The sequence below is a fragment of the Alligator mississippiensis genome, chromosome 1 (genome assembly GCF_030867095.1).
Source record: "Alligator mississippiensis isolate rAllMis1 chromosome 1, rAllMis1, whole genome shotgun sequence".
NCBI lineage: Eukaryota > Metazoa > Chordata > Crocodylia > Alligatoridae > Alligator > Alligator mississippiensis.
In genome coordinates this window covers 8,150,144-8,177,456 of record NC_081824.1, presented here as the reverse complement: position 1 = coordinate 8,177,456, position 27,313 = coordinate 8,150,144, and the positions used below count along the sequence as shown (strand labels likewise).

At 51.5% G+C, this 27,313-nt stretch overlaps 2 protein-coding genes across 2 annotated transcripts; one reads left to right on the top strand and one right to left on the bottom strand.

Moving 5' to 3' along the window:
• The first annotated feature begins 5,670 nt into the window (after window positions 1–5,670).
• On the top strand, window positions 5,671–7,937 carry LOC132250376 (squalene synthase-like). Its single transcript, XM_059727207.1, has 3 exons — window positions 5,671–5,715; window positions 6,604–6,780; window positions 7,055–7,937. The coding sequence occupies exons 1-3, from the start codon at window positions 5,671–5,673 to the stop codon at window positions 7,247–7,249; spliced, it is 417 nt and encodes a 138-aa protein (XP_059583190.1). The 3' UTR covers window positions 7,250–7,937.
• A 6,584-nt stretch (window positions 7,938–14,521) lies between these two features.
• NEIL2 (nei like DNA glycosylase 2) lies at window positions 14,522–26,214 on the bottom strand. The gene is made up of 4 exons (XM_006274830.4): window positions 24,867–26,214; window positions 22,151–22,512; window positions 16,747–16,943; window positions 14,522–15,501 (listed from the first exon to the last, which is right to left on the bottom strand). The coding sequence occupies exons 1-4, from the start codon at window positions 25,002–25,004 to the stop codon at window positions 15,167–15,169; spliced, it is 1,032 nt and encodes a 343-aa protein (XP_006274892.2). The 5' UTR covers window positions 25,005–26,214; the 3' UTR covers window positions 14,522–15,166.
• Between the last annotated feature and the right edge of the window lie 1,099 nt (window positions 26,215–27,313).

Sequence of the window (27,313 nt, the reverse complement as noted above, 5' to 3'; positions counted from 1 at the left end):
CCATGGGGGAAGGAGTGATGAGCCAGGTTGGCCAGCTGGCCACAGCCAACCACATAAGGCTCCTCGTCGAGTGAGGGGAAGCGGAGGCGAGTGGAGGGCGGTGGGGAGGTAGCTGTAGCTTGCTGTTTTCTGCCCCGGTGCACAGGACTTCAGTTCCCAGCCCCCTTCCACCCACTCTGCCCACCCAGCATGATCAACAGCCACTGGCAGGTGGTCGAGTGGGTGGAAGGTGGGTGCATGCATAGTGGATTGTGGGTCTGTGTGTACCCCTGCTCTGAATAGTCCCAGGTGTTCCTCAGCTTTGATGTGCCGGGCTGTGCTTGAAAGAACGAAGCCCCTACCTATTATCATTTTGACTACCTGCTTGAAGCAGGCTGGCCACAGTCTGAGTCCACACTTGGATTCCCAGGCTGTGTTTTGTAACTGCTGTGTTTGTGGACTCCCAAGTGATACTGGCCCAGGCTGTGCACCATCAGGAAGATATGAGCGGCTTCTGCGCTGTGCCCAAAGGCCAGGGGGGCCTTTGAGCATGCGCTCACTGCGCACAAGGCCGTGGTCCTGCACTCCCCTCAACCAGTGGGAGTTTGGCCAACATCTCCAGCAAGAGCAGGAAAAGAGTCTAGTAAACGGTCCCTGTGTTACTCATTCCTAGTCCATTCATGAATGCCAGACCCTGCTTTGCATCTGGCACACTGTGCGTATCTCCTTGTGGCTTCTGTTGTAGATCTCCTTGGAGTTCAGGAACCTGGCCAAGGTGTATCAGGATGTGATCACTGATACTTGTCACAAGATGGGAGTGGGAATGGCCCAGTTCTTGGAAAAGAGGGTCGACTCCCTGCAGGATTTGGAGAAGGTAAGGACACATGAGCAGCAAAGGAACCAGCCCAGGCTAACGTGCCTCACCTCTTGCAGGCAGTCATCTGTCAACTCCAGGATGGAGGGCATTATCTCCTTCCCCTTCAGCCAGATCTCTCACCTGGAGTGAGATGCCTACTCCAACTCTAACTTGAAACCTCAGGGACTCTGGAAGATACAGTTCTCGGACCTCTTTTTTTTTTTTTTCCTCCCTACGTCTTGCAGTATTGCCGCTGTGTTGCTGGACTCGGGGGGATTGGTTTTTCCCGTCTCTACTCTGCATCAGAGCTTGAAGACCCGATCGTAGGACAGGACACAGAGCTTGCAAGCTCCATGACTCTTTTCATGCAGAAAACCAACATCATTCATGATTACCTGGAGGACCAGCTGGAGGGAAGGGAATTCTGGCCCAGAGAGGTAAAGGAAACCACCACTTTGTAGATGTAGTGTTGTGTATTGATGTGATGAGGCAGCTCATCTGAACAGGACAGTCTGACCAAGATGTTGGTCTGCCCTGTGTAACGCAATGTGGGGAAACGTCAGAAGAAACAGCAGCCTACTACAGAAGCAGGGGTGTTGGTAAGGTAGGTAGGAGATCACATGGTCCCAGTGATTTGGTTTCATTCTCTAACCGTAGTTCTCTGAGCAGATACGGGAGAGTGAGAGGGGCTCATTGGAAGTGTCCTTCGTGGCATGGTCAATGGGACAACAGGAGAAGACAATTTGTGATCATAGCATCCTAGAGAATTAGGGCTGGCAGGGACCTCCAGCGCTCATCCAATCCACCCCCCTCCATACCCAACCACCCCATACAAACTGTAATCTAAACTCTATGTAAGACTGTGGTCAACCTTGACAGGACACAGACCTAACATGCTAACCTACCATAGGTAAAACAGGGGATCCACAGCAGCCAACGTCCTGCTTCTATATAAGGTAGTCAAGAGATCCTAGGTAGAGGGCCAAGCCCCCTGCTAGAGAGGAGGGCACGCCCCCGGCCAGTTCCATACCAGTCTGACCATGGGGACCTGCTAACTGGAATAACCCTGAGCAGAGGGGCAAGACCCTCTATTCAGGAGCCTCTGGCTTTGGTCCCAGAAAGAGCACTGGCACAGCCAAGTCGAAGTCGACAGACTTTGACGTCCGGCATCTCTGAGGGATGCTCAAAAACATCCTGACACATCGTAGAAAAGTGGAGGGAGCAACCAGCAAAGCCCAGAAGCATGGGAAATACATACCCATAGCAGAACAGAGGCACAGCTACGCCTAGACCATCCCCAATAATAGAACCATAGAAAATGAGTGTTGGAAGGGACCTCAGGAGGTCACATCTAGTCCAACCCCCTTCTCAAAGCAAGAACATCTCATACCAGATCATCCCAGCCAAAGCTTTGTCTAGCCAGGTCTTCATAATGTCCACAGATGGAGATTCCACCACCTCTCTAGGCACGTCTACACAAGATGCTACGTTGCTGTAGTGATGAGTTACATCTCCGTCGATTGTTGCTCCGGTGACATAGCTTTGGTGGGCACAAATCATGATGCCGAAGCTACTGCTCAGTAGCTTGTTGTTGCTGTGCAGTATTGGGGGGGAGGAGGGAGTGCAGCACCAGGACTATGCAGTTAAGCTGGTTATTGTGCAGTCATTTTCTTCTTAAGCAAGTACGAAATTACTCTGCAGTAACAACAGCGCAGGACGCTCCATGTATAGATGCACCGACTGGGTAGCCTGTTCCAGTGCTTTACTAACCTCCTCATGAGATGTTTTTTTCTTAATATCTAAGCTAAACTTCCCGTGTTGCAACTTGAGCCCGTTGTTCCTAGTTCTGTCATCTGCCACCACTGAGAACAGTCTAGCTCCATCCTCTTTGCAGCCGCCCTGCTGCTAGTAAATCCTCTCTATCTTCTCTTCTCCAGACTAACTAAGCCCAGTTCCCTCAACCTCTCCTCAGAAGTCATGTGCCCCAACCTCTGAACCACTTCATTGTCTTCCTTTGGACTGTCTCTAGTTTGTCCACATCCTTTCTGTAGCGGGGGGCCCAAAACTGGACACACACTCTTGATTTGGCCTCACTAGTGCTGAATGGAGGGGGATAATCACTTCCTTCGATATGCTGGCAACATCCCTACCAATGCAGTCCAGGATGCCATTAGCCTTCTTGACAATAAGGGTGCACTGGTGGCTCATATTCAGCTTTGTTTCTACTGTCACCCCCAGGCCTTTCTGCAGAGCCGCTGCTTGGCCAGTCAGGCCCCAGCCTGTACCGGTACGTGGGATTATTCTGTCCTAAGGGCAGGAGTTTGCACTTGTCCTTATTGAAACTCATGAGATTACTTTTGGTCCAATCCTCCAATTTGTTGAGGTCTCTCTGTATCCTAGTCCTACCCTCTAATATCTTCTACTCCCCCCCATTCAGTGTCATCTGCAAACTTTCTGAGCGTCCACTCCTTCCTCAGTGACCTGGAAGATGGGATGATATGGAACAGAACTGGACACTCTATGTAATATTGACCGCCAACTATGCATTGAGCCATTGATTACAACCCTATGAGCCTGACAGTCCAGCCAGAGATTGAACCAGTGACTGTCCAACCTCTTCTTGAACACCTCCATTGATGGAGAGTGCACAGCTCCTCTAGACATCTATTCCACTGCCTCACTATTGAAGTGAAGAAGTTGTTTGGTTTGTTTTTTCCTGGATATCCAGTCTAAACATACTTTGCTGCATCTTGAAGCCATTGGTCTGCATTCTGTCTGCAGCAAGAGAGCAAAGGTGCTTTCCCTGTCCTTTATGGCAGCCCTTCAAGTATTTGAAGATACCTGTCCCTTCTTAAGCACCTTTTAGCAAGCTGGACATGCCAAGCTCCTTCAACCTCTCTTCATATGTCTTCCTTTCCAAGCCCTTATCATCTGATTGCCTACCTCTGGACTCTAATTTATCCATGTCCTTTTTAACACGTGGAGCCTAGAAATGCATGCAGAGGAGAGGCACTATCACTTTCCGTGTCTTGTACCTAATACTTCTATTTAATGCATCCCAAAGCCACATTGGCCTTTTGTGCTGCTGGATCACATTGCAGACTCGTATTGAATCTACAAAACTCCCAGATCCTTCTCCATAGTGCTGCAATTCAGGCAGGTGTCACCCATTTTGTATTTGTATTTTGGATTATTCTTCCATAGGTGTACCAGTTTGCATTTGCTTGCACTGAACTTCATCCTGTTATCTCTAGCCCAATTTTCCAGTATGTTGATCTTTCTGAATAGCACTCTCATCCTCCAGCATGTTCGCATTCCTCCCCAGTTTCATGCCACCTGCCAACTTGCTCAAGAAGCCATCTATGCCAGCATCCAAATAATTAATAAACTCATTGAATAGCACCAGGCCCAGGACAGACCCCTGTAGGACTCCATGTAAAATCTCTTCCCGTTCTGACACGCATTGCCCTTTTCTTGTGCCTATTGAGCCAGTTGTCTATCCATCTTTTAGTAAGTCCAATTTGTTCACGAGACGGTCATGCAAGACATTGTCAAAAGCCTTGCTGAAGTCCAGATGCACTATATCCACAGCAGTCTCTTCATCCACCTACAGAATTACTTTGTCAAAGCAGGAGATCAGATTTGAAACCATTTCATAGAATCAGAGAAATTGAGGGTTGAAGGGACCTCGGGAAGTCATCTAGTCCAACCTCTTGCTTAAAGCACAACCAGCCCCAACTACATCATCCCAGCCCAGGCTTTGTCTAGCTGGGTCTTAAAAACCTCCTAGGGTGGAGAGTCCACCACCTCTCTGGGTCACCTATTCCAGTGTTTTACTACCCTCCTAGTGAAAGAGTTTTTCCTAATATCTAAACTAAATTTCCCTTGCTGCAACTTGAGCCCATTGCTCCTTGTTCTGTCACCTGCCAGCACTGAGAACAGTTCAGCTCCATCCTCTTCAGATCCACCCTTCAGGTAGTTGAAGGCTGCTATTAAATCCCCCCTCTGTCTTCTCTTCTCCAGTCTAAATAAGCCCAGTTCCCTCAGCCTCTCCTCAGAAGTCATGGCCCCAGCCCCTTCACCATTTTTCTTGCCCTCCACTAGACTATCTCCAATGTGCCCACATCCTTTCTGTAGTGGGGGGGCCCAAAACTGAACACAGTACTCCAGATGTGACCTCACCAGTACTGCATAGAGGGGAAGAATCACTTCCCTCGATCTGCTGACAATGCTCCTACTAACACAGCGCAAGATGCCATTAGCCTTCTTCGAAACAAGGAGGCACTGTTGGCTCGTATTCAGCTTGCTCTGCACTGTAACCCCCGGGTCCACTCCTGCAAAGCTGCTGCTTGACCAGTCGGTCCCCAACCTGTACGAGTACATAGGATTGTTGCGCCCTATGTTCAGGACTTGGCACTTGTCCTTATTGAACCTTGTGAGAGTTTCTTTTTTCTTTTTATGGTCCAGTCATCCATTTGTTGACGTCTGTCTGAATACTAGCTCTATCCTCCCACATATTTACTATTCTCCCCCCACCCTCCTCCAGTTTGGTGTCATCTGCAGACTTGCAAAGGGTGTACTCCATCCCATCTGCCAGGTCGCTAAGGAAGCTATTGAACAAAACCAGGCCAAGGACTGACATCTGGGGCACTCTGCTTGATACCAACTGCCAATTAGACATCGAGCCATTAACTGCTACTGTCTGAGCTTGATGATCCCACCAGGTTGCTATCCATCTTACACTCCATTCATGCAACCCATACTTCCTTGATTTGTTGTTAGTAAATCCATGCTGGCTGCTTCTGATCGACCTTTCCTCCTCCGGATGCTTGCAAATGGCCTTGGCTAGGATATCCCCCAGGAACTTCCTGCATATTGAGGTGAGGCTAACTGGTTTGTAGTTCCCTGGATCCTCCTTTTTGCCTTTCTTGTGATCGCTTCCTCCCCAGTTACCCATCACCTTCCCATCCTCCACCAGATCTTCCCTGGTAGTCAGGACAAGGTCCGAGATGGAGGATCCCCTAGTTGTATCCTCCACTTTCTGGACCAGAAAGCTGTCCTTCACACAAGTTAGGAACTGGCTTGACATTTTAGGTGTGGTTGCGCTGCTCTTCCCGCAGATGTCCAGAAAATAGAAGTCTCTCGTTGGTATAACGATAAGCACCGATATAACGCAGGGGATTTATTACAGGCCTCCAAATCAGGAAGAGGAGGTGGATGAGGCCAAACATCTTCACCCAAATAAGGTCTTCTTTACTGCCTTGATCCAGGAAACAAGGGTGTGTTTGACACTGAAAAGCAACTCCCGCACTTTTTCTCCCAACCTCGTCCTTCCAAACGAGTCTAACCCTCAGTGTTGACATGCCAGTCGCGAGCGCTGTCCCACCAGGTCTCTGTGATTTCAGTTGGATCATAGCTCTTTTCACAGGCTGCAGCTTCCAGCTCATCTGGATTATTCTCCATACATCTCACATTTGTATATGTGCACTGGACACATTTTGCACATTCATGAAGCATGCGCTTCCACTGCTTGACAAATAAGGCTTCTGTTTGTACCTGAGGCAAACCAGGTTAACCTTAATTTTGTTGTAAGCATGCTTAATTCCCCATCCTGGTGACTTTTTGGAGTTTTTTCATATCATGGGGAGGTGGCTGCTCTAGCCTCGGTCCAGCAAAGCACAATGCCAAAACCTGTAGCTATACACAGACATGCATGCAATGGCAAGCACATGAGTGGTGGCATTGCTGTATGCTATTGATATCCCCAGGTTTGGAGCAGGTATGCTGAGAAGCTCTCGGATCTTGCCAAACCAGAGAATGCCGCTATGGCCATCCGGTGTCTGAATGAGATGATCACAGATGCTCTCCAGCATGCCCCCGATGTCCTCAAGTACTTGTCCATACTCAAAAACAAAGGTGTCTTCAACTACTGGGCTAGTCTACAGGTAGGTTCATGTTTCCAGAAGGCTTCATCATCACTGGTTCCACAACCTCATTTATGGAGAGGGACACTGACGGGAGAGGGGATGTCTATGTGCTACGCATAGTTTTCATATTAGTCCTCTTTCATTTCCAACTGAGAGAGATCAGGCATGATGATATGATGAGTATGAATTCTTGCCTCAGGTAGAGAAACCAGGTGTTCTTCTGGTGCAGTGGCTCTCCTGTTTGCATGCTGCTAAGGTTTTGCATTTGTCACTGTTTATCGTTTCTCATTAGGTGATAGCCATAGCCACGCTGGCTGCTTGCTACAACAACAAAGACATGTTTAGGGGCATAGTGAAGATGCAGAAGGAACAAGCTGTCACTCTGATGAGGGATGCCACCAACATGCAGGCTGTCAAAGCTATAATGTCCCAGCATTTGGAAGAGGTCAGTTGGGTGCCTTGCTCTGGTAGATACATACTCTTTTAGATGTAGACACTTTTTTTCCAGTCCCCAGTGATACACTGAGGGCTTAGTTTGGTGACTCCAATTAAGACCTTTTCTAGCCATTTAGTAGCTGTTCTGTGTCACTTGATGTTGAAGAATGCAATCTAGCAAACAGACGCTGCTAGACAGCATCTTAAAATAATAAAATCTTGGAGTGTACCTTTTTCCTTAATATGGTACCCTCCAGCCGTGCTTCTCTGCGATCCTATGACCCACTACTGTACTATCAAAGCCTTCACAGTTAGGATCACTTGTGATGGATGCATTAAAGGAGGCCTGGGGGGTTACAGGAAGACAAATTCAGGATGCAGAGTTATGCTCTCCAGAGAAAGCCTGTTCATGTGGTTAATGGCTAAAGAGCCTATTGTGGTGGGAACCATGCAGATAAGTACTCACGCAAAGCAGGTTACGTGTCTCATGACACCTGGTACTCTTTGACGGGACCTTGTCCACATGGATCCATGATCTTCCTTCCCACGACTGTGGAGCCCTTGGAGTGGGTTTAGGTATTGAGGAAGGGGCAGAGCATTACTTGGGGTTGCTTAGCCCTTTAATGCCCTCAGGTGTGGAGGGGAGGGCGAGGGCATGTTCGGTGTGTGTATGGCAGGGGTGGGCAAGGGATTCTCTCCAGCCTGCAGTGGGTACCGTGGTCTTGGCTGTCCCGGGGTGGGGGGCACCTCAGGCTGTGTCATGTGCAGCCAAAACTGCTGCACTGGGCCACAGCGGGGCAGGCATAGCATGGCAGCTGGACTTGGCTTCCCGGCAGCCCCCACCATGGTGGCTCACTGTGTCTGGCAGCTGCTGCCAGTGTCACCACTGCCAGATCTAGCCCCACTGTCTGGGCTGGTGTACAGCTTCTGGTATACAGCGTCTCATGGGTGCTGCTGGTGAAACATCTCTGGCTCTGCACATGCACGCACAGTGAGATTTGTGTGATTTCATAGATTTCATAGACATTAGGGCTGGAAGGGACCTCGGAAGATCATCGAGTCCAGCCCCCCGCCCAAAGGGCAGGACGTCAGCTGGGGTCATAGGATCCCAGCAAGATAAGCATCCAGTTTGCTCTTGAAGGTGTTCAATGAAGGCGCTTGAACAACCTCCGGCGGCAGGCTGTTCCAGACCTTGGGGGCTCGGACAGTAAAGAAATTCTTCCTTATGTCCAGCCTGAAACGATCTTGTAGTAGTTTGTGACCTTTCGTCCTCGTCATCCCTTGGGGCGCTCTGGTGAACAAACATTCCCCCAGATACTGGTGATCACCCCTGATAAACTTGTAGGTGTCCATCAGATCACCCCTGAGCCTGCGCTTTTCCAGGCTAAAGAGCCCCAGGGCTCTCAGCCTGTCATCGTAGGGTCTGCTTCCCTGACCCCTGATCATGCGCGTGGCTCTTCTCTGGACTCTCTCAAGCTTCTCCACATCCTTCTTGAATTGTGGAGCCCAAAACTGGACGCAGTACTCCAGCTGCGGCCTCACTAAGGCCGAGTACAGGGGGAGAATGACGTCCCGGGATTTGCTTGAGAAGCATCTATGGATGCAAGCCAGCGTTTTGGTCGCTTTACTAGCCACAGCATCGCATTGCAGGCTCATGTTCATCTTGTGGTCAATGATGACCCCCAAGTCTCTTTCTTCCATAGTGCTAACCAACATAGCACTGCCGAGCCTATAAGGATGCTGCGGGTTTTTCTTCCCAAGGTGGAGAACCTTGCATTTATCGGCATTGAACACCATCAGATTTTCATCCGCCCACTTGCTGAGCCTGTCCAGGTCAGCCTGGATCACCCGCCTGTCTTCTGGCATGGATGCTTTGCCCCAAAGTTTGGTGTCATCGGCGAACTTATAGATTCATAGATTCATAGATGTTAGGGTCGGAAGGGACCTCAATAGATCATCAAGTCCGACCCCCTGCATAAGCAGGAAAGAGTGCTGGGTCTAAATGACCCCAGCTAGATACTCGTCTAACCTCCTCTTGAAGACCCCCAGGGTAGGGGAGAGCACCACCTCCCTTGGGAGCCCGTTCCAGACCTTGGCCACTCGAACTGTGAAGAAGTTCTTCCTAATGTCCAATCTAAATCTGCTCTCTGCTAGCTTGTGGCCATTGTTTCTTGTAACCCCCGGGGGCGCCTTGGTGAATAAATCCTCACCAATTCCCTTCTGTGCCCCCGTGATGAACTTATAGGCAGCCACAAGGTCGCCTCTCAACCTTCTCTTGCAGAGGCTGAAAAGGTCCAGTTTCTCTAGTCTCTCCTCGTAGGGCTTGGTCTGCAGGCCCTTGACCATACGAGTTGCCCTTCTCTGTACCCTCTCCAGGTTATCCACATCCTTCTTGAAGTGTGGCGCCCAGAATTGCACGCAGTACTCCAACTGCGGTCTGACCAACACCCTATAGAGGGGAAGTATCACCTCCCTGGACCTATTTGTCATGCATCTGCTGATGCACGATAAAGTGCCATTGGCTTTTCTGATGGCTTCGTCACACTGCCGGCTCATGTTCAACTTGGAGTCCACTAGGACTCCAAGATCCCTTTCCACCTCCGTGCCACCCAGCAGGTCATTCCCTAGGCTGTAGGTGTGCTGGACATTTTTCCTCCCTAGGTGCAGCACTTTGCATTTCTCCTTGTTGAACTGCATCCTGTTGTTTTCTGCCCACTTGTCCAACCTGTCCAGGTCTGCTTGCAGCTGTTCCCTGCCCTCCGGCGTGTCCACTTCTCCCCATAGCTTTGTGTCATCTGCAAACTTGGACAGAGTACATTTCACTCCCTCGTCCAAGTCGCTGATGAAGACATTAAAGAGTATCGGTCCAAGGACCGAACCCTGCGGGACCCCACTGCCCACACCCTTCCAGGTCGATACCGACCCATCTACCATGACTCTCTGGGTGCGACCCTCTAGCCAATTCGCCACCCACCGGACTGTGTAGTCATCCACATCACAGCCTCTTAACTTGTTCACCAGTATGGGGTGGGATACCGTATCGAAGGCCTTCCTGAAGTCCAGGTATATGACATCCACCCCTCCTCCTGTGTCCAGGCGTTTCGTAACCTGGTCATAGAAAGAGACTAGGTTGGTCAGGCACGATCTGCCCGCCACAAACCCATGCTGGTTTCCCCTCAGCATAATTTGTCCTGCCGGGCTCTCACAAATGTGAGCCTTGATAATTTTTTCAAATACTTTACCAAGGATGGAGGTGAGACTGACCGGCCTATAGTTGCCCGGGTCCTCCTTCCTCCCCTTTTTGAAAATGGGGACCACGTTAGCCCTTTTCCAGTCCTCCGGGACTTGGCCCGTGCGCCACGAGCATTCGAATATTCCCGCCAGTGGCTCTGCAATGACGTCGGCCAGTGCCTTCAGCACCCTCGGATGGAGCCCATCCGGGCCTGCCGACTTAAAGGCATCCAGTTCTTCCAAATGACTCTGCACCACCTCAGGGTCTACGCATGGCAGTCTGGCGCCTTGCTGCTGCCTCTCTACAACCCCAGTGAGAGACTTGTCGTGCCCCTCGCTTAGGAGCACTGAGGCAAAGAACTCGTTGAGGAGTTCAGCCTTGTCCCCTCTATCTGTCACCAATTGCTTCTGCCCATTTAGCAGGGGTCCTATTCCACCCTGGGCCTTCCTTTTACTCCCTATGTATCTAAAAAACAATTTCTTGTTGTCCTTTACTTGGGTTGCCATCCTCAGCTCTATGGTAGATTTGGCCCGCCTAACTGCCTCCCTACAAGCACGAGCAGAGGAGGTATATTCATCTTTAGTGATCTCACCCTGTTTCTACTTTTTATGTGCTCCCCTTTTGGCCCTTAGGCTGCCCTGGATTTCTCTGGTCAGCCATGGAAGCCTCCTGGCCCCTTTCCCTCTTTTGCCTCGCTCGGGGATCGTCTTGCTTTGTGCCCAAAGGATCGTTTCCTTTAGGCACAGCCACCCTTCTTGGGCTCCCATCCCATCAAAACTCCTACTCTGCAGTGCGTCCTTGACTAATCGCCTGAGTGCAATGAGATCAGCTTTCCTAAAGTCTAGCACTTTCACCCTACTAGTTACCTTACCCACTCGCCGTCTTATGTTGAATTCTATCATAAGGTGATCACTGTCTCCCAGATAGCTACCGATTTGGAGGTCCCCTATCATGTCATCTCCCGTTGCCAATACCAGATCCAGTATGGCATTCCCCCTAGTGGGACCATGCACCTCCTGTGTCAGGTGGAGGTCCTGTACACAAGTTAGAAACCTGCGTGAGCGATGGGACCTTGCTGTCTGCGTCTCCCAGCAGATGTCCGGGTAGTTTAGGTCCCCCATGACTACCGCCTCTTTAGCTTTTATGGTCTCCGAGAGTTGCCTCAGGAGCCCCGCATCTATTTCTTCCCCTTGGTGTGGGGGTCTGTAACAGACCCCTACCACCAAATCCCTTTCTCCTTGCCCCCCATGTAGCCTAACCCACATGCTCAGTAAGAACACCTGGAGCCCTCTGGGACAGGACTGACCTTGCCTGGACAGGCCCTCCCCATAGGAGATCAGAGGTAGTTTACCCCATAAAAGGGGTAATGAAGACTGACTCCTTGGGACGCCCTCTCCATCTGGACCAGCACCATGCCACACCACCTATCCACCCAGAGGCCCTGCCGGCGACTCCACTCTAGAAAACACCTACCGGACAAGGACCCCTTTCCAGCCTGGGTAGGTAGCTGGCACTCCCCACTCCCTCTTCAACCAAGGACTTGGACTCGGCTTCTCTTCCCTACCTGGACTCCAACCCTTCCACTGAGTCTCTTTCTCCTGCTGACATTGTGTGTGTGTGTGTGTGTGTGTGAACCAATAACTTCATGGGGCTGTGTAGCATGTTGTCTGTTTAATAAACTTGTTATTTGGACCCCTAAGTTGGGTTTTGCTTTACTATGGTTTTGCCCTGCTCCAATCTCTGCTCCTCACCCCTCTAACATCTGTCTCATTTCTCCCCCTCCTGCTTCTGGCTCACCGCCACCTCCAACACCTGTCCTGAGCTCCTCTTTGCCTCCAACCCCCTGTTTCTTTGCCACTGTCTTATCCCCACTGCCTTTTCCCCTGAGCAACCAGGTTTCTGCCTCAGTTTCTTTCCTGGCTGTCTCCTCCTTGCCACCACTTATCTGCCTGCCCCTCACCCCCCCCCCCCCCCAATATCTCAGCTGTCTGCCTCAGTTTCCAGCCCCAAGTTCCCAGGTTTTTGTGTCTCTCTTTTTCCTGGCTGTCTCCTGCTTGCTACCAGGCTTTTTTTTTTCCCCTTTGCACCAGTGACCTCAAGTAGCCCTGGGGCCACTTGATCTTGAGTAACCCCAAGCCTCAGCTCCTCAGCCAGCTTCTCTGTAGTCCAACAGTTCTAATCCTGGTTCTGGCAACTTTAACTCTCTCTCTCTCACTTTAACCTTCCTCCAAGTATCCTAGGTACCGCAAGCACACACATACACACTGTACCATCCAAGTTAGGAACTCACCTGCATGTATGTGTAGGTGGATTTTGTGTGTGTGTGTGTGTGTGTTTATATATATAAGTCATTGTGTATATGATATATGAATTAATGATTTGTGTATGTGTACTGAGTGTGCTGGTATGGACAATTGATTTTTGTCTAACTTTTGGGGTGTACAGCATATGTGCTTTAATTGGTGATAGGTATGCATGTGCCTAGGCTGGTTTGGATGTGTATGTGCCTGAGTTGGTAATGTGTGTGTATATGCACCTAATTGATTTGTGTGTTTGTATATGTGCAATTGTGTCACACCCTCCTGTCTAACAGCACAATATTGAGATCCTGAGAGTTGGCCCAACCCCACAGGGCAACACTACTTGCATCCCTTGTAACCACACTAGTGGGACACCCCCCTGGACTTGGCCTCTCAATGTCACACAGAAAGTGAGTGCTTCTGTCTGTCCCCTGAAGTGCAGATCTTCACAGGGAGATGCAATGCTGGGTTTTGTAAAGGGCCCAGGCGGGACTCCTGAGGGAGTCAATGAGCCCAGAGTCCCCATCCCCCCCACCCATACCTCTCTCCCAGGGGTACCCCTTATGCCCCCACCCCAACACAGACACCCCCACCTCATGCCCGAGGTGCCCTGCTTATCCAAGGTCCTCTTCTACCTCTCTGCACAGCCCCACACCCAGGGTCACACACCAAAAGCCTGACGGCCCAGCTGTGGTGGACCTGTCCCTGCCCACAGTGCACTGCCCTCTTGACTCATGGCCTGCACCGACTCTCTGGAGATCCCACTACTTGCACCAACTCCTCTCCCCCAGTCAAAGCCCAAACCTCTGGCCACGCAGCACATCCAGGGGTGCCATGGACACCTCTGAAGGCATTTCCTTCAGCCCCAAAGTATTTTTTCACAGCTTTTCCTGCACCCTCCAATTTGTCAACATCATTCTTAGACCAGGGACAGGAAAATGAGAGGCCGGTTCAGTCTGAGTCTCACTCTTGCTGTGCTCAGGTCCTGGTGCAACACCCTGCAGACCTAGTAGTTCTCCTTGGCCCAGCCCTGCACAGGGAGTTCACAATGACCTGCTTGCTCGCGGCCCGCTCAGATCTATCTCGGGGGAACCCTTATCCTGGGCAAGTGTCTGTTCCTGCATGTCCCACTTTTCATTTGGCTGCCTCAAAACACACATCCCTTCCAGGGCAGCCAGGGCTGCAGGTCTCTGCATGACTGCACAGCCCTCGGCTCTGCCAGCCCCTGCTTCCAGCACATGAAGCAGCAGTGGTTTTATGTTTGCTTTCAGATCACTGGTGAAAACCTTGATAGGCCTGGTATGGCCCCCTGCGCATCATGTTTAGATACACTCCACTTGGAAAGGATTCCCCGGGGTCCACTACTTTTTGAACCTGGCTGGTTAGACAGCTCGTGACCCATTTCACCTGCACTTTATAGACTGGTTATGCGGGACACCATTCAGATCTTGCACACACCAAATAATGTCTGTAACAAAGGGACTGCTTCAAATGAAATAAGCCTGATTACTATTGCAGCCAGGAACACTGTGCAACTCAGGGGTACCTCCCTGTTAGTCCCCGATTAAGACCAGTCACCTTGTCATTCGGAGTCCCAACAGGGGCAGTTAGCACACTGTTCCCTGTGGCAGCAGTCCCGCAGCCTGCTGGCCAATTTTTCCTGGTTGCTAAATAAGCCCATCATAAGCATCTTAGCAGATATATTACATCTACGGTTACCATTCCCCAGCCCAAATTGAGGTGGAATCTCCTTAAAGAATGAAACCGGCTCATTTTGACAGAACTTAAGCTTTTGCTTGAAGTTGGCTACACAGAAAGAGCGAAACATCGACTGCAAGTCTGTTATTTACAGGGAGTCATAAATAAAACCTGACTAATTGTTGTGCATAGACACAGAGGCCTAGCAAACACAGATGTTCAGGTGTTGGTTATAGGTTCTTCCAAGGAGGTGCTTAAGACGACCTCGTTTAACTCCGTAATGATGACAAGACCTGATTTCCTATCCCTAATAAAGACAAAATAGATAAGATGAGCAGGAGAACATCAACATAAAAACAAGGTGATCAGGAGAACAGCTATTACGCTGATGCTACTGATGCTGCTTTATGGTCATGACATATTTAACATATTAACAATTAACATTTAACATATTAACAATTAACTTCTTTTCAATTGCTACATATTAAACCCCTTATCCACAAATCGGTACTGAGTATTTTCAACTGTTGCAGAGAACTCCCTTTGCTTGCTGCACTGATCCCTGCAATGCAACATGGACATAGAAACCCTTTCATCTCTTTTTAACAAACTGAATTTTCTCTGATTTTCTGTCTTTGCAGATAAGCGATTTCTGCTCAGTGCAACTGAGAGCTTGTTGCAAGCCATCCTCAGCCTCATGCAATGTTCTCAAAGAAAGGACAGCATGTTCTTAATCCCTTTAAAGGCTGGAAGATATAGGGGTATACACAGGAGGATGACCTTTACTTTCTGCTGGCACACGAGGCTGGCACTGAGGGCACCACCAGGTAAGTCTCTGAAGCCCATGTGGGGGACCGAGAGTTCCCTTCATCACCATGTGCCCAAAAGGACATTTCTCCTTCTGGTAGATCTGAGGGTGTAATCTTTCTCCATGCAATTTCTTATGCAGCCAGTGGGTGCTGAACTGAACGGCATGATCAAGCAAGGCGTCGAGATCGGAGGGAGCCAAGAGGGACCCTTGTGATAACGGGTGGATCTTCGCCAAGTACAAGATCTCATTTTTAATGATGTTCCCTGGAGCAGAGGGGAAAGCACAAGTTCAGAAATGGAGATGCAACAGCAAGAACTGTTCACATCAGTGAGTCACAGGCCGGCAAACTAAGCCAGGGGTGCACAAGTGATAGCCCCTTCTCCCCACAGTAATGCAGGGGGCAGCCACACAGCACTCCTAATCTGGATCCACACACACGTGGGCATGGGAGCTGTTATAGCACCAATAGCACTGACTCCTGCAAGTCATAGGGGCAGACCAGTTGGCCCACACGCGACCAGTGGTTGTGGGGCTCTGGGAGGAAGCTCCCCCCATGGCAGGAACCGCAAGAGGAGAGAGGACCATGGCAGGCATGGAGGGGCTATGGCTGCAGGGCAGAGAGACTCTCCTGCTCCTCTGATTTTGAGGGGACAGCCTATGATCCTGATAGGGCTGGGAGGATGTTACAGAAGCATAATGTTTTCTACTAATGATGGCCCACCACTGCAAAATGTACCTGGCAGGTGTCCCACAGCAGAGTTTCATCTAAACACATTAAGAACAAGGGATTGCTGATGTCAAACATGGCTTCGACACCAAGTCCCACAGTGGCCATTGGTTAGGGAGACCATCCATCCGGTGGGAAATACAAAACATCCAGGACACCCCCCTTCCTCTCCCCTCCCTCCCTCCCTCCCAGGTCAGTGGCACTTTGCAGGGAGAGGTGGAGGCAGAGTGGCATCCACAACGGGCAGGCAGAGCAGCCGCAGTTCTTCCCCAGTCGCCTTCCTGGGGCACCGCACCGCTTCCCATCCCTGCCACACTGCACCCCGCACCTGGGATGCTCATTTTAACCTGGCTGAAACCGGTGCCCAAAATCTGGGACTGTCCCGGGGAAAACAGGATGGAAGGTCACCCTGCTATTAGTGAACTCATGTAATCTCACCATGCCCCAGTTGCTCTCTCTGCACAATGATGACTATACCCATATATATCCCACCGGGATAGAAAGCTTCCCAGCCCGGTTTTCAGAGCACCTGAGCATTTGTAGCACCTGCTCAAGTGGGCATGTTTGCACCAGGCCCTGTTTCATTCCTGTTTGTACAGCATGGGCCCATCCATGCATGGACGGTGTTGTAGGAACAAGCAAGACTACGACTAGCTTTATGTCTCAGATGGGACAGCTAACACACAGGGTCAGCCCCTGATGATAGATCTGAGATCCAGGTCAGATTGAGCCCCAATGTCTCCCCCTTCGGAAGCCATTCCCCCTCCCTGATGAAACATACCCAGACCCGAGAAATATCTCTGGTCCAGAAGGGTGTAGCAGACGGGCATCGGCCGGCGAAGGGCTTCCAAAGCCTGCCCCCGATGGAAGTCAGCAGACAAGATGTCAATGGTGGGTTTGGCCGTCGGAGAGGAGCTCCAGTGTATTCGGCAGTTGTAGAAGACGAGGAAGCCCCCGTTCGCAAAGTGCAGGACCAGCCTTAAAGGGAACAGAATGGAAATTAGAGGGAGAATACCCTGAATGTGTCTATTTGGGCAAAACATGGCACAGGAGCTATCGCATCCCACCGTGGCTTGACTGGACATGCAAAGAGGAGGAAGGGAAGGGAGTTGGAAAAGCCATGTCCTAGAAACAAGGGGGAATGGAGTAAGGCACATGAAGCAAACAAAATCAGATCCCTCGTACAGGACTAGCTATGACAAAGCTTGATGGCATCCAGGGGCTCCCCATGATCTGACAGATTGGGGTTTCCCAGCCCCCTCCTCCCCCCAGAATCATATATCTCTCCAGCCATGCAACCTATCTGGCTGGGGTCTTATGATCCCAGCACTCGCTCCTGCCCAGGGCAAGGGGTCGGACTTGATGATCTGTTCAAGGTCCCTTCTGACCTTAGAAACTATAAAACTATTTGGCCCGTAGGTCTCACAGTAGAACTGGGTCTGGGGAAGGGATTTGTAGGAAGAGATGGGCACACACTCTGGCCTCTACATAGGTCTCTGCAAGCAGAGCTTTTGTAGGGGAGAGCTCCTTTTAGAAGAAAGACAGTCCTGGTAGTGGGCATATGGATAACAAAAATCAGGTGATAAAAGGCTTGGGAGGCAAGTCATACGAAGAGCGGTTGAAGGAAATAGGCATGTTCAGCTTGCAGAAAAGGGGCTTAAGAGGGGACACAACAGCAGCTTGCAAAGATCTGAAGGAGTGCCGTAAAGAAGAGGGAAAGCACCTTTTCTCTCGCTGCAGAGAGCCGAACACAGAGCAGTGACCTGAAGCTACAGCAAAGTAGGTTTCGACTGGCCATCGGGAGACGCTTCTTGACTGTTAGTACAATCAGGCAGTGGAGCAGCCTGCTAGGGAAGGTGTGGACTCATCTCCATCACTGGTGGCGTGCAAGAAGAGATCCCACAAGCACTGGTCAAGGATGATCAGTGATCAATGCCTACGATTCCAGGCATTGTCGATGGCTGCATGGAGCCAGGAGGGAACTTTTTCCCCTCCCGCTGCTACGTGCCAGGATGTTTTTAAACTTTTCTCAATCACTTCCAGTGTTGGCTGCAACCAAGGCTGGGGATTATGACTGGGGTGTGCCAGTGTTCCTGCTGGGACTTAAGCTGGGGGGGTTCCTGGCTTGGGGGTCTTACGCCTCCAGGCAAGGACAGACCGACCACCACATTTGTGATGAGTAAGGAATTTTACCCCATAGTCAGACTGGTACAGGCTGTGGGGGTTTTGCCTTTCTCTGTGGTAGTAGCTCTGGCCTGCTTCCTTGGATCTTTCTAAAGTAGTTTAACAACCTGAGCTGTAGCAGGAGGTTGGCCACCGTGCTTCCCCTGCTTTACCTGTGCCAGGTTAGGTGTTATGTCTTGTGATTGTGTTGGGGTGACGGTGTAGTCTCAGTAATACGTTAAACAATGGATTTGTATAGGTCGTTTTGGAAAGCAATGATGCCGTCTCTGACGGGGCATTGCACTAGATGGCCTTTGAGGTTTCCTTGCAGCCTGCTTTTCTACGATTTATGAAATTATCATGCTGTGCCACTCCAGAAGAGGGTCGGGTGTACTTGTTCCCCAGAGCTTCTCCAGGCTACCTTTCTTTCCTGAGCTGCCTGTTAGTGACTTGCCCATCATGCCTTGAGCAGCTAAACTGACATGAGCTCCACTTTTTAGGCCTCCCAGGTTGTCGAGCACTGGGTCTGTGTATGGTCAGGGTCACCTCCACCCCACCCAAGTTTGCTCTAGCTGCACCGGTTCACCTGGAGCCTGGTGTTCAGGACCACAATCTCCCTTCACAGCTGGATGTGCTCGCAAAGCAGAATTGGTGACCTGGAGTCAAGTCATTCCCTTTACACCTCTACTGCCCTTCAGGGTCTGGCCTGCTGTCGGTCTCCCATCACCCTCACTCCCGTTGGACAAGGCTGGTTTCTCATCCACTGCACTGGGCATAAACCTCCATCTCTATGTACTGCTCCTTGCAAGTGTTAGGGTTTTGGGGTGCTGCCCTTGCCCCTGCTTTTCATGGCCTCCTCCACCCCTTCAGCCATGTCCCAGTCTACAAAGTCAAGGACCCCCACGTCAAGCTGGGCAACCCAACTACTAACACAAACTCTCCCTACCATGGGTCAGCCTTGTCCATGGACCATTCTTACTGAAGTCCAAATGTAAATCCCAAAAAGCAAATGAGGCTTTTGAGGGAAGGCAGAAGGGGAAAACAGAAGGCAGGGAAGGGGGAAGGATTATCCCGGGGAGACTAAAGGGCTACTTCAACCATCCTCACCTTCTCGTAATGGGGGACAGGCCCCATTACACACACCCAGCTGGGAATGGTCCACTGACAGCCTGATTCTTATACAAGAGCTCAGTGCAATTAAAAGAAGTAGGGTATCCCTGGGGCCAGGAGGAAGACCATCAAGCAGAGAGGTGGCAAGAGCAGAGCAGCTCTGGCAAGGAAGCCTCTATAGCAGGGGGGAAAGTAGCTATTAGATTTGGACTGAATTGCCACTGGTCAGTGCAATGCTGCGGCCAGTAAAGCGAGCAAAACGCTGGTTTGCATCCATAGATGCTTCTCAAGCAAATCCCGGGACATCATTCTCCCCTTGTACTCGGCCTTGGCGAGGCCACAGCTGGAGCACTGAGTCCAGTTTTGGGACCCACAATTCAAAAAGGATGTGGAGAAGCTTGAGAGGGTGCAGGGGAGAGCCATGCACATGATCAGAGGTCAGGAAAACAGACCTTACGATGACAGGCTGAGAGCCATGGGGCTCTTCAGCCTGGAAAAGCACAGGGTGTGATCTGGTGGCCACCTATAAGTTTATCAGGGGTGCTCACCAGGATCTGGGGGACGATTGTTCACCAGAGCGCCCCAAGGGATGACAAGTTCAACCGGTTATAAACTCCAGCAAGACCGTTTCAGGCTGGACATAAGGAAGAATTTCTTCACTGTCCGAGCCCCAAGCTCTGGAATAGCCTGCCACCGGAGGAGGTTCATGCACCTACATCGAACACCTTCAAGAGAAATTTGGATGCTTATCTTGCTGGGATCCTATGACCCCAGCTGACTTCCTGCCCCTTGGGCAGGGGGCTGGACTCGATGATCTTGCGAGGTCCCTTCCAGCCCTAATGTCTATGAAATCTATGGTCATTGGATTTATTCCTTCCTGAGCCGGAGAGACAAACCAGCAGCGTGCAGCCCCCGTATGGCTTACTTCAGGGAGAGGACATTACGTCTAGAAAGGGAGGCATTTGTGAGTGAGCCTTTGGTAGCAGAGCAAAGAAGCTGAGTTGCAGGGCAAGGATGCAAAGGCCAATAAGGGGGAGGGCAGCAGAGGCAGGAAGAGCCTCAAAGATTGGCGCAAGAAGCTTGAATTTTGTCCAGTGAAACTGGAGAACCAACGGAAAGCCAAAAAGATGGAGGGGAGGGAGGAAGCAATGTGTGTGGGGAAAGCCAGAGAGGAGATGGCTGCAGTGCTCAACATGGCAATGGATGATGGCCAGGGAGAAAATTTTGGCTGGCTGAAGAAAGAGGGACAGAGACTCTGGAAATGATGTAGGGAAGATCTGGAAAGGTTTGGACTAGCTGTGCAAAGAGGGAGATGCCAGAAGGTACAGTGGGCTTTTTAGGGCCCATTGGGGGATGATGAGAAGGAAGATTTTGCAGAGCACGAGCCAATGTTTTTCCAGGCAAGAGTGAAAGACGCTGCCTTGCGGGATGGTGTTAGGGTGCAGCTGGGCCAGGCTGCCCGAGCACTCAGCTCACACGATGTACCCAGCATGCTTGGGCAGTTACAGGATCTCTGCTGTCCTATTCAGATCCCTATTTAGTTCTCAGGGTGGGGAGCAAAAGTTTCCAGCGTGGCCAGCAACAGAGGCTACCAACAGGCTGAACAGAGGGAACCCCCCACCCACATCCAGCTCACTGGGCCTCGGCTCTATGCAACCAATTAGGACATTGCTGATTGGGTTGGGAGATAAAATGGAGAAGAGATCTGGGAGGTGAGAACTGCTAGAGGTGGGAAATAAAGGTGGAAGGAAACACAGATGGGAAGGAATTAGAAAGGGGGAATCAAGGGAGAAAAATGAACAACAGAAATAACGGTAGCCTAAGAGTCAGCAGAGTTCTCCTGAGAGATGCAGAATGTGCCGGCAGAGTTTCTTCACTATTAGGCAAGGAAAAATCCCAGCTCGGCCCCACTGACTGCAACAGGAACAGTGCCAGCGCAGACAGGAGGTGCTGTACTGCGGCATCCTCCTGCTGAGCACAGGCAAGCAGCAAAATGACCTCTGGGTTGCGCTACTCCCCTGCCCCAATTATTTCTGTGTTAATTGTGTTCCTGTTGCAATAATGCTGGAGCTGGTGCACGGGGAAAGAAGGGGTAGAGAGACAGCGAAAGCAGAGTTTCTGGCCTACGGGACAGAAGACACGTGCCTCTGCAGAGAACTGAACAGCTTTACTGACACTTCAACAAAAGCGGGGAGTTGCAGATAATACCTAGGGGACCCCCAGGGGAGAGACTGCATGGACAAGCAGGGGGGTGTCTGAAGGAGACAGAGAGCAGCAGAGCAGCTTTGGGGACTCGAGAGCCCTGGGGCTCAGGAACTAGGCAGCCTGGAAAGAGAACAGCAGAGCGGGGTTTGGGGGGGGCTCTGGGCTGCGTGGGCTGGATTAGGGACAGAGGAATAGCTCCCCATGTCAGCGCAGGGGTGGTTTTATTGAAGCGGAGCTGCATGCCTGCTCCTTGAAAGTTTGGGTTGTGCTTCTGCTCCCCAGTGTAAAGTCACATAAGTGGATGCCGGCTCCTGGAGTGAGGTCCACGGAGAAACAGGGAGGGTGAGACCAAAAGACCCAGGTCTCAGAGTGGTAAGGAGCCACGGATCCCGTCCCCGCTCTACAAGCCACACCTGGGTGAGTTTTGGGGCACTCTCAAAGACCGGGCAAGGCTGCAGTGGTCCCAAGCAAGCACCCCACGACAGCCCCACTTGGTACACCGTTCTTGTTTCTGAAGTGCAGCAGTGCAGCTCCCTTCAGGGGCTCCACGGCAGAGCTGCCGGCCTCCCATGATAGCTGTACCCCGGGGAACAGTGGCAACACATCCACCAGAAGGGAAGCCCTATTGGCTTCCACCTCTTTATAGAAACAGCCTGGGGCAGGAAAACAGCATCTGAGTTTTCCCCAACAGAGGGAGCAGCCAGTACCTGGGCACAGGGTCCTTCCAGTCCCCTCGCTTGTTTGCCTTATTAGCTCTCGAGAACTCGTTAGCCCGGACACTGCCGAACATGCCGAAATGGAAGCGCAGCCAACTCCCAGAGCCGACGGCCGCATCCTGGTCCTCAGGCGTCGAGTGCTCAGGCCCCTGCTCCCTTTGCAAATGCTGCTCCTCCGCACTTCTCTGTGGGTCAGAAGCCACCCACGCCTGTCCCTCCTGGGCATGTGTCCCACTGCCAGCCTCTGCCGGGACAGCTGCCTCTTCGTCCACAGGTGCCGGAGACGGCCCTCCAGGCAGGACCTGTGCTTCCACAGCAGTGCCAAATGCCAGGAACAAGTTCTTTCCATGGGCCTAAAAAAAGGGGGGGACAAATCAAGGATGCCCGGAGTAAACACAACTCCCTGGAGGTAGGGAAGGTAGTTAACAGTGGGAACAAGAGACAGAAACTACATGCATTGCAGCCATCCCATCAAGTGTACCTTGGCTTGCCAGGCCAAAAGGTGGGGAATTAGGATAGGCAAGAGCACACCCTCATGCCATGCAAGCCCAAAAGGCACCGAGCCTGCATGCAGCACACAGCCCTCGTGCTTGGAGACCATGTGCAATCACAGCTGCTCACCCTGCCGGCACCGACAACAAGAAGCAAAGAAATTGTGCATCTCAGATTATGACTTTATGGCTCTTCAGCCAGTCATCTCTCTTCTGGCTGTAAGAAAAGGGTCTTCCCTTATTCGCCTCACCTTCACTTACAGTGTTATGGGCACAAGCCACCAAACAGCTCTCAAATGGAAGTTATTTTTGGTTACTACATGGCCTGGGCAGGATTGAGCACCTTTTAGAAGAAGAGAAACCTTCTCTTCTTCTCAGCTGTGATTGCACGTGGCCTCCGAGCACGAGGGCTGTGTGCTGCACGCGAGCTCGGTGCCTTCTCCTCCCTGCTCATGGCAGGCTGGGCGTGATGGGCCTGTTCATCACAAAATGAGACCTACGATCCTGGCAGCATAAATTTTAAACTAGTGACTTCCTGTAGGTCAAATCCTGAGGTTACAGTCATTTATGAAGATAACCAGAGGAACCTCAGAATATCTGAAGGCTTGCATGTTCCTCAATTGTACGTTCAAATCAGAGATACTGGTATCAGAGGGTTATGAAGAGAGGCAAAACCTTTTTCTGAACCAACAGATACAGTTGACAGAAATGAGAAACAAGCTCTTGGGCTTCGAAAGCTCTTCATCAAGTCTCTGAAGACGTCCGGGATCTCTGGAAGGAGCCGAAGAGGCGAGTCAACAATCTTCTTGGAGAGGTTTCCAATCCCCATAAACAAGGGAAAGGAGAAATACGGAGATGAACCATCAGCTATGAGGTCTGTGGCAAGCTGAAGGTTTTGGTCATGTGGAAAGTAGGTCTGTGTTCTTGCTGGAGAGGGATCCATGAGAGTACATGGCCTGCAAATGATGAGCAGGGAGAATGACCTCCTCAGATGGGGAGTATCTGGATCAGTCAGGAAGACAATAAACCAGGACGGCCTGGGGACGGGGGAATGCAGTCCAGGTGCTTCAACTTTCTGGGCAGACATGGCTCTGAAATCACCCATCCTTGAGAACCAGGTGGGAGTGCCGGTGCATTGCTCGCTGAGGGAGCTGCAGCAGTTGTTCATCAAAGCCAGTCTTGCTGGTCCTGGAAAAGCAGCAGCATCAGTGGATGGAAGGAGCTTGTATCCAAGCCAACCCGGGCTCACCCACCTGTTGATAACCACTGCGCTTGGCAGAAGACTGTTGGAACGAGCATCACCATTTGCAGACAGATCCTGGAAAGGGGGCTACTGAGTGATTTTGGCCAGCAGCATCTGGTTCTCATTCTGCCTTGGGAAATCCCAAGGAAGAGCTGGGGGAAGGGATGCTGGGGCTCAGAGGGCCGCTTCCAGCCCTATGTGGCACATGCAGGGAAATGTTCCCCAGCAGGCCCCGGGCACTGCTTCTGCAGGACGGCTGCTTCGTCTCCAGTTCAGGCAGGGCAGAGAACAGCAGCAGGTGCCTGCTGCCCCTATATGAAACAGCCCTGAGCAAGGGCAGGGAGGAAAGGTGAATCTAATCCCAACTTCTGCCTTCTGGGCAAGAGGGCAGACATAAAGGTACTATGCCGAAGCCAGTAGGACTTCCCCTCCCTTTTGTGCAGTAGCAAGGAGGTGAGGAGGAGAGGACGCCCCTTCTTCCTGAGCAGTCAGGTGGGGAGAGACCTCAAGCACATCACTGCTGTGCCAACAGCTTCCAGCACAGCTCGTATTTTGCTTGTCTCTGCAAGAGCCTCTGAGGATGCTTTGGCCTTGGAAGATGATGGGCCAAAGGCTCAACTTTCACTGGGGAGTTAAACTTGTCCAGAGTGCCAACCATTTGGAAAGCAAAAGCATTCTGGGTAATTGCACATGCACAGTCTTGCTCCACCTGAACCTTTTCAGGAGCTCAGTTTTACAAGTACAGGTGGAGCCAGACAGAGAGCCACCTGCGAGTGCCCAGGGGTCACTACTCAGAGGTGCATTTCTATTTTTCCTTGTAGCCAGGGTAGGTAGCCCTTCAGCCTGTCTGTAGCCAAGTTAATCTCTCGCTGCCGTGCCTTATGGTAACCCTCTCTGTGTTGGCCAGGCCAGCACTCTAGCGTGAGCAAGGAGCCGACATGCACAGACAAGGCTGCCTTTCAGCACGACTCACCTGGGAGTCCCGGAGCTCCAGTCCTTGCAGCTCATTCAGGCTAATCTGTCGGCTGCTTCCTCCTGCCTTGGCCACCACCTGCCCCACGAAAGGTGAGGTCAGCAACTGGAACTTCCTCACGGACGGGCCTTCCGGCATCTCGGATGCCGTCAAGGGAGCAGCAGGGATACCGCTGAGATGCCTTGAGCCAGGTCACCCTACTGCTGAGGAACATAGACAGTGATTCTCCCCATCTCTGTGCACCCCCTAAATCATGTGCTCAGTCTGTTGGCTGCAGCAGACTGTACCAATGCCCCTGTTTCAGATCAAACTGCTTCATGATGCCAGAGCCACTCAGCTGCAGCAGCATGAGAACAGATCGCAGTTATATCAGGGTAGAGATGCTCGTTCCTGGCAATGACTGCTACACTTGGGAGGCTGCACTACATTAGTTCCACCAGTTTCAAACCACTGGCATTAAACAGTGCAAATTTGGGGACCAGACATGCCCACAGGCAGCTCCAAGTCACAGAGGAGGTGGGTGAGCAAGAGGCCTCCGAGCTGCCTGGTTTCCTGCTCTGACTCCTAGGGGCTTCTACTGATCTTGAACAAAATGCAAATCCCACCGTGCATCAGCGATCCCATGCTGGGCGGTTGAAATCTCCGGGCTCCAAGAACACACTTTAGTCCGAGCCCTGATACACTGGAGCTCTGGCGGGCCAGAAGCTAACTGGACAGGTTGCCTGTCTCCAATGAGTAAGGGGACACAAACCTTAACTCCTGGGTCACCGCTCTGTAACTAGCCACGCTCAGGAGGAGCAGAAGGATGCACTTTCCACAGAGCCTAAGTGACTTAGGAGCCTAAATCTGACTGAAAACCAAAGGAGAGTCAGGTTCCCAAGTGTTTAAGTCATTCTGAACACTCATTTAGACAACCCCATCAAGGTTTGCAGGCTGGGTCTGGGTGCCAGGAGACTTTCATTCATTTAAATCACAATAATAATTGCTGCCGCTCACTAGGCACCATTACAGAAACCCCCCGAACCGTGGTATTGCAACAGCACTCAACATTAGAGGTGTCTGCAGAGTGGGCATAGACTGGGCAGGCCTGACGTCCAGCCCCTCACTGCGTGCGAGCTGGGGAAGCAGGGGAGAGAAAGGTTGGGGACCATTTTTAAATCCCCTTCATGCTCGGCGAGGCCAAGGATTGGAGCCCTTGGCTTCTTGGCTGCCTGTAACCTGCCCAGCACAATGCTGCTCTACACTAATCATCTGCCTTTGAAACAAGAAGTGTTGAGTCAGGAGAATGCAACATGTCCTGGGGAGAGCGGGTCTGGAGGTAGCTGCTGCCTGCACCCCCAGGCCTGGGAGCATCCCTGCTGCACCCCTGCACCTCTGCCCTGCAGCTGGCAGGCAGCACCCCCTGGCCAGGCCTGCTCAGTCCAACACCGAGCGGCCGCTCCCCGGAGCAATCGAGCGTCGAGCAACCGATCGGCCCTGGGAAGTGGGTGCAGCTGCAGCAGGGCGCAGGGCGCTGCACCCTGGGGGAGGAGGGGAGAGGGGTATTTGCATATGCAAAACGGACAGAGACCCCCAAATCCCCAGGGCACCTGCCCCTCCTTGCATGCCCAATTCCCCCCCCAGCCCAGCCTCTGACTCCCCAGCCCTCTGCTCCCCTTCCCAGCCCTGCTACCCCACTCAGCTAAGCCCCTTCCCCCAATCTGCCCCCCACCCCAGCCAGTCCTTTACCCCCCAGCCCTCCCCTCTCTCCCTAACCTGCACTCCAGGCTGCCCCTACTCACCGCTGCCCCCTCCACCTGCTTCCCCAGCTTGGCCTCCTTCCCAGGAAAAGCTGGGTCTCAACCTAATTGGCTAGCAGGTGGGCAAGGGGCGGGGCTTCCAAAACTGGGCACACCCACCCCACCAGTTCCCCCAGTCCTGGAGACTGAACTGGGCAATGAGGCTGAAGTTGGCTCCTTGTTCCCATTTCCTCATTCCCAGTTCCCTATTCCTTATTCCCCGTTCCTGGTTCCTTTTTCAAAGCTAATCTAGACCCAATAAAAACTTGTTATTAATGAATTCCACACCCTAAAGAAAGAGAATTTCATTAGCTTTGCATATGTACTAATTAATATGCAAAATAATATTCCACATCAAGTACAGAGCCCTAAATGAAGGTCAGATTAGGAATAGGGAACTGGGAATAAGGAACTGGGAATAAGGAATAGGGAACTGGGAATAAGGAACCAACTTCAGCCTCATACTGGGCACAGGTAGGTGGAGAGGGAGGCTGGCAGCCAGGATCTGAAGTTGCAGCACATCTGCTGCCCTTACCATTCCTGAAAGCCGCCGTCCTGCAGAGATTTGGCCAGGGGTTGAGCTCTGGGCCTGGCAGTAGTACACGGATTTCTCTAGGGCAACCCCTGGGCACAGGCAGCCTCCTCTACTCACCCCAGCACCAGGGACTC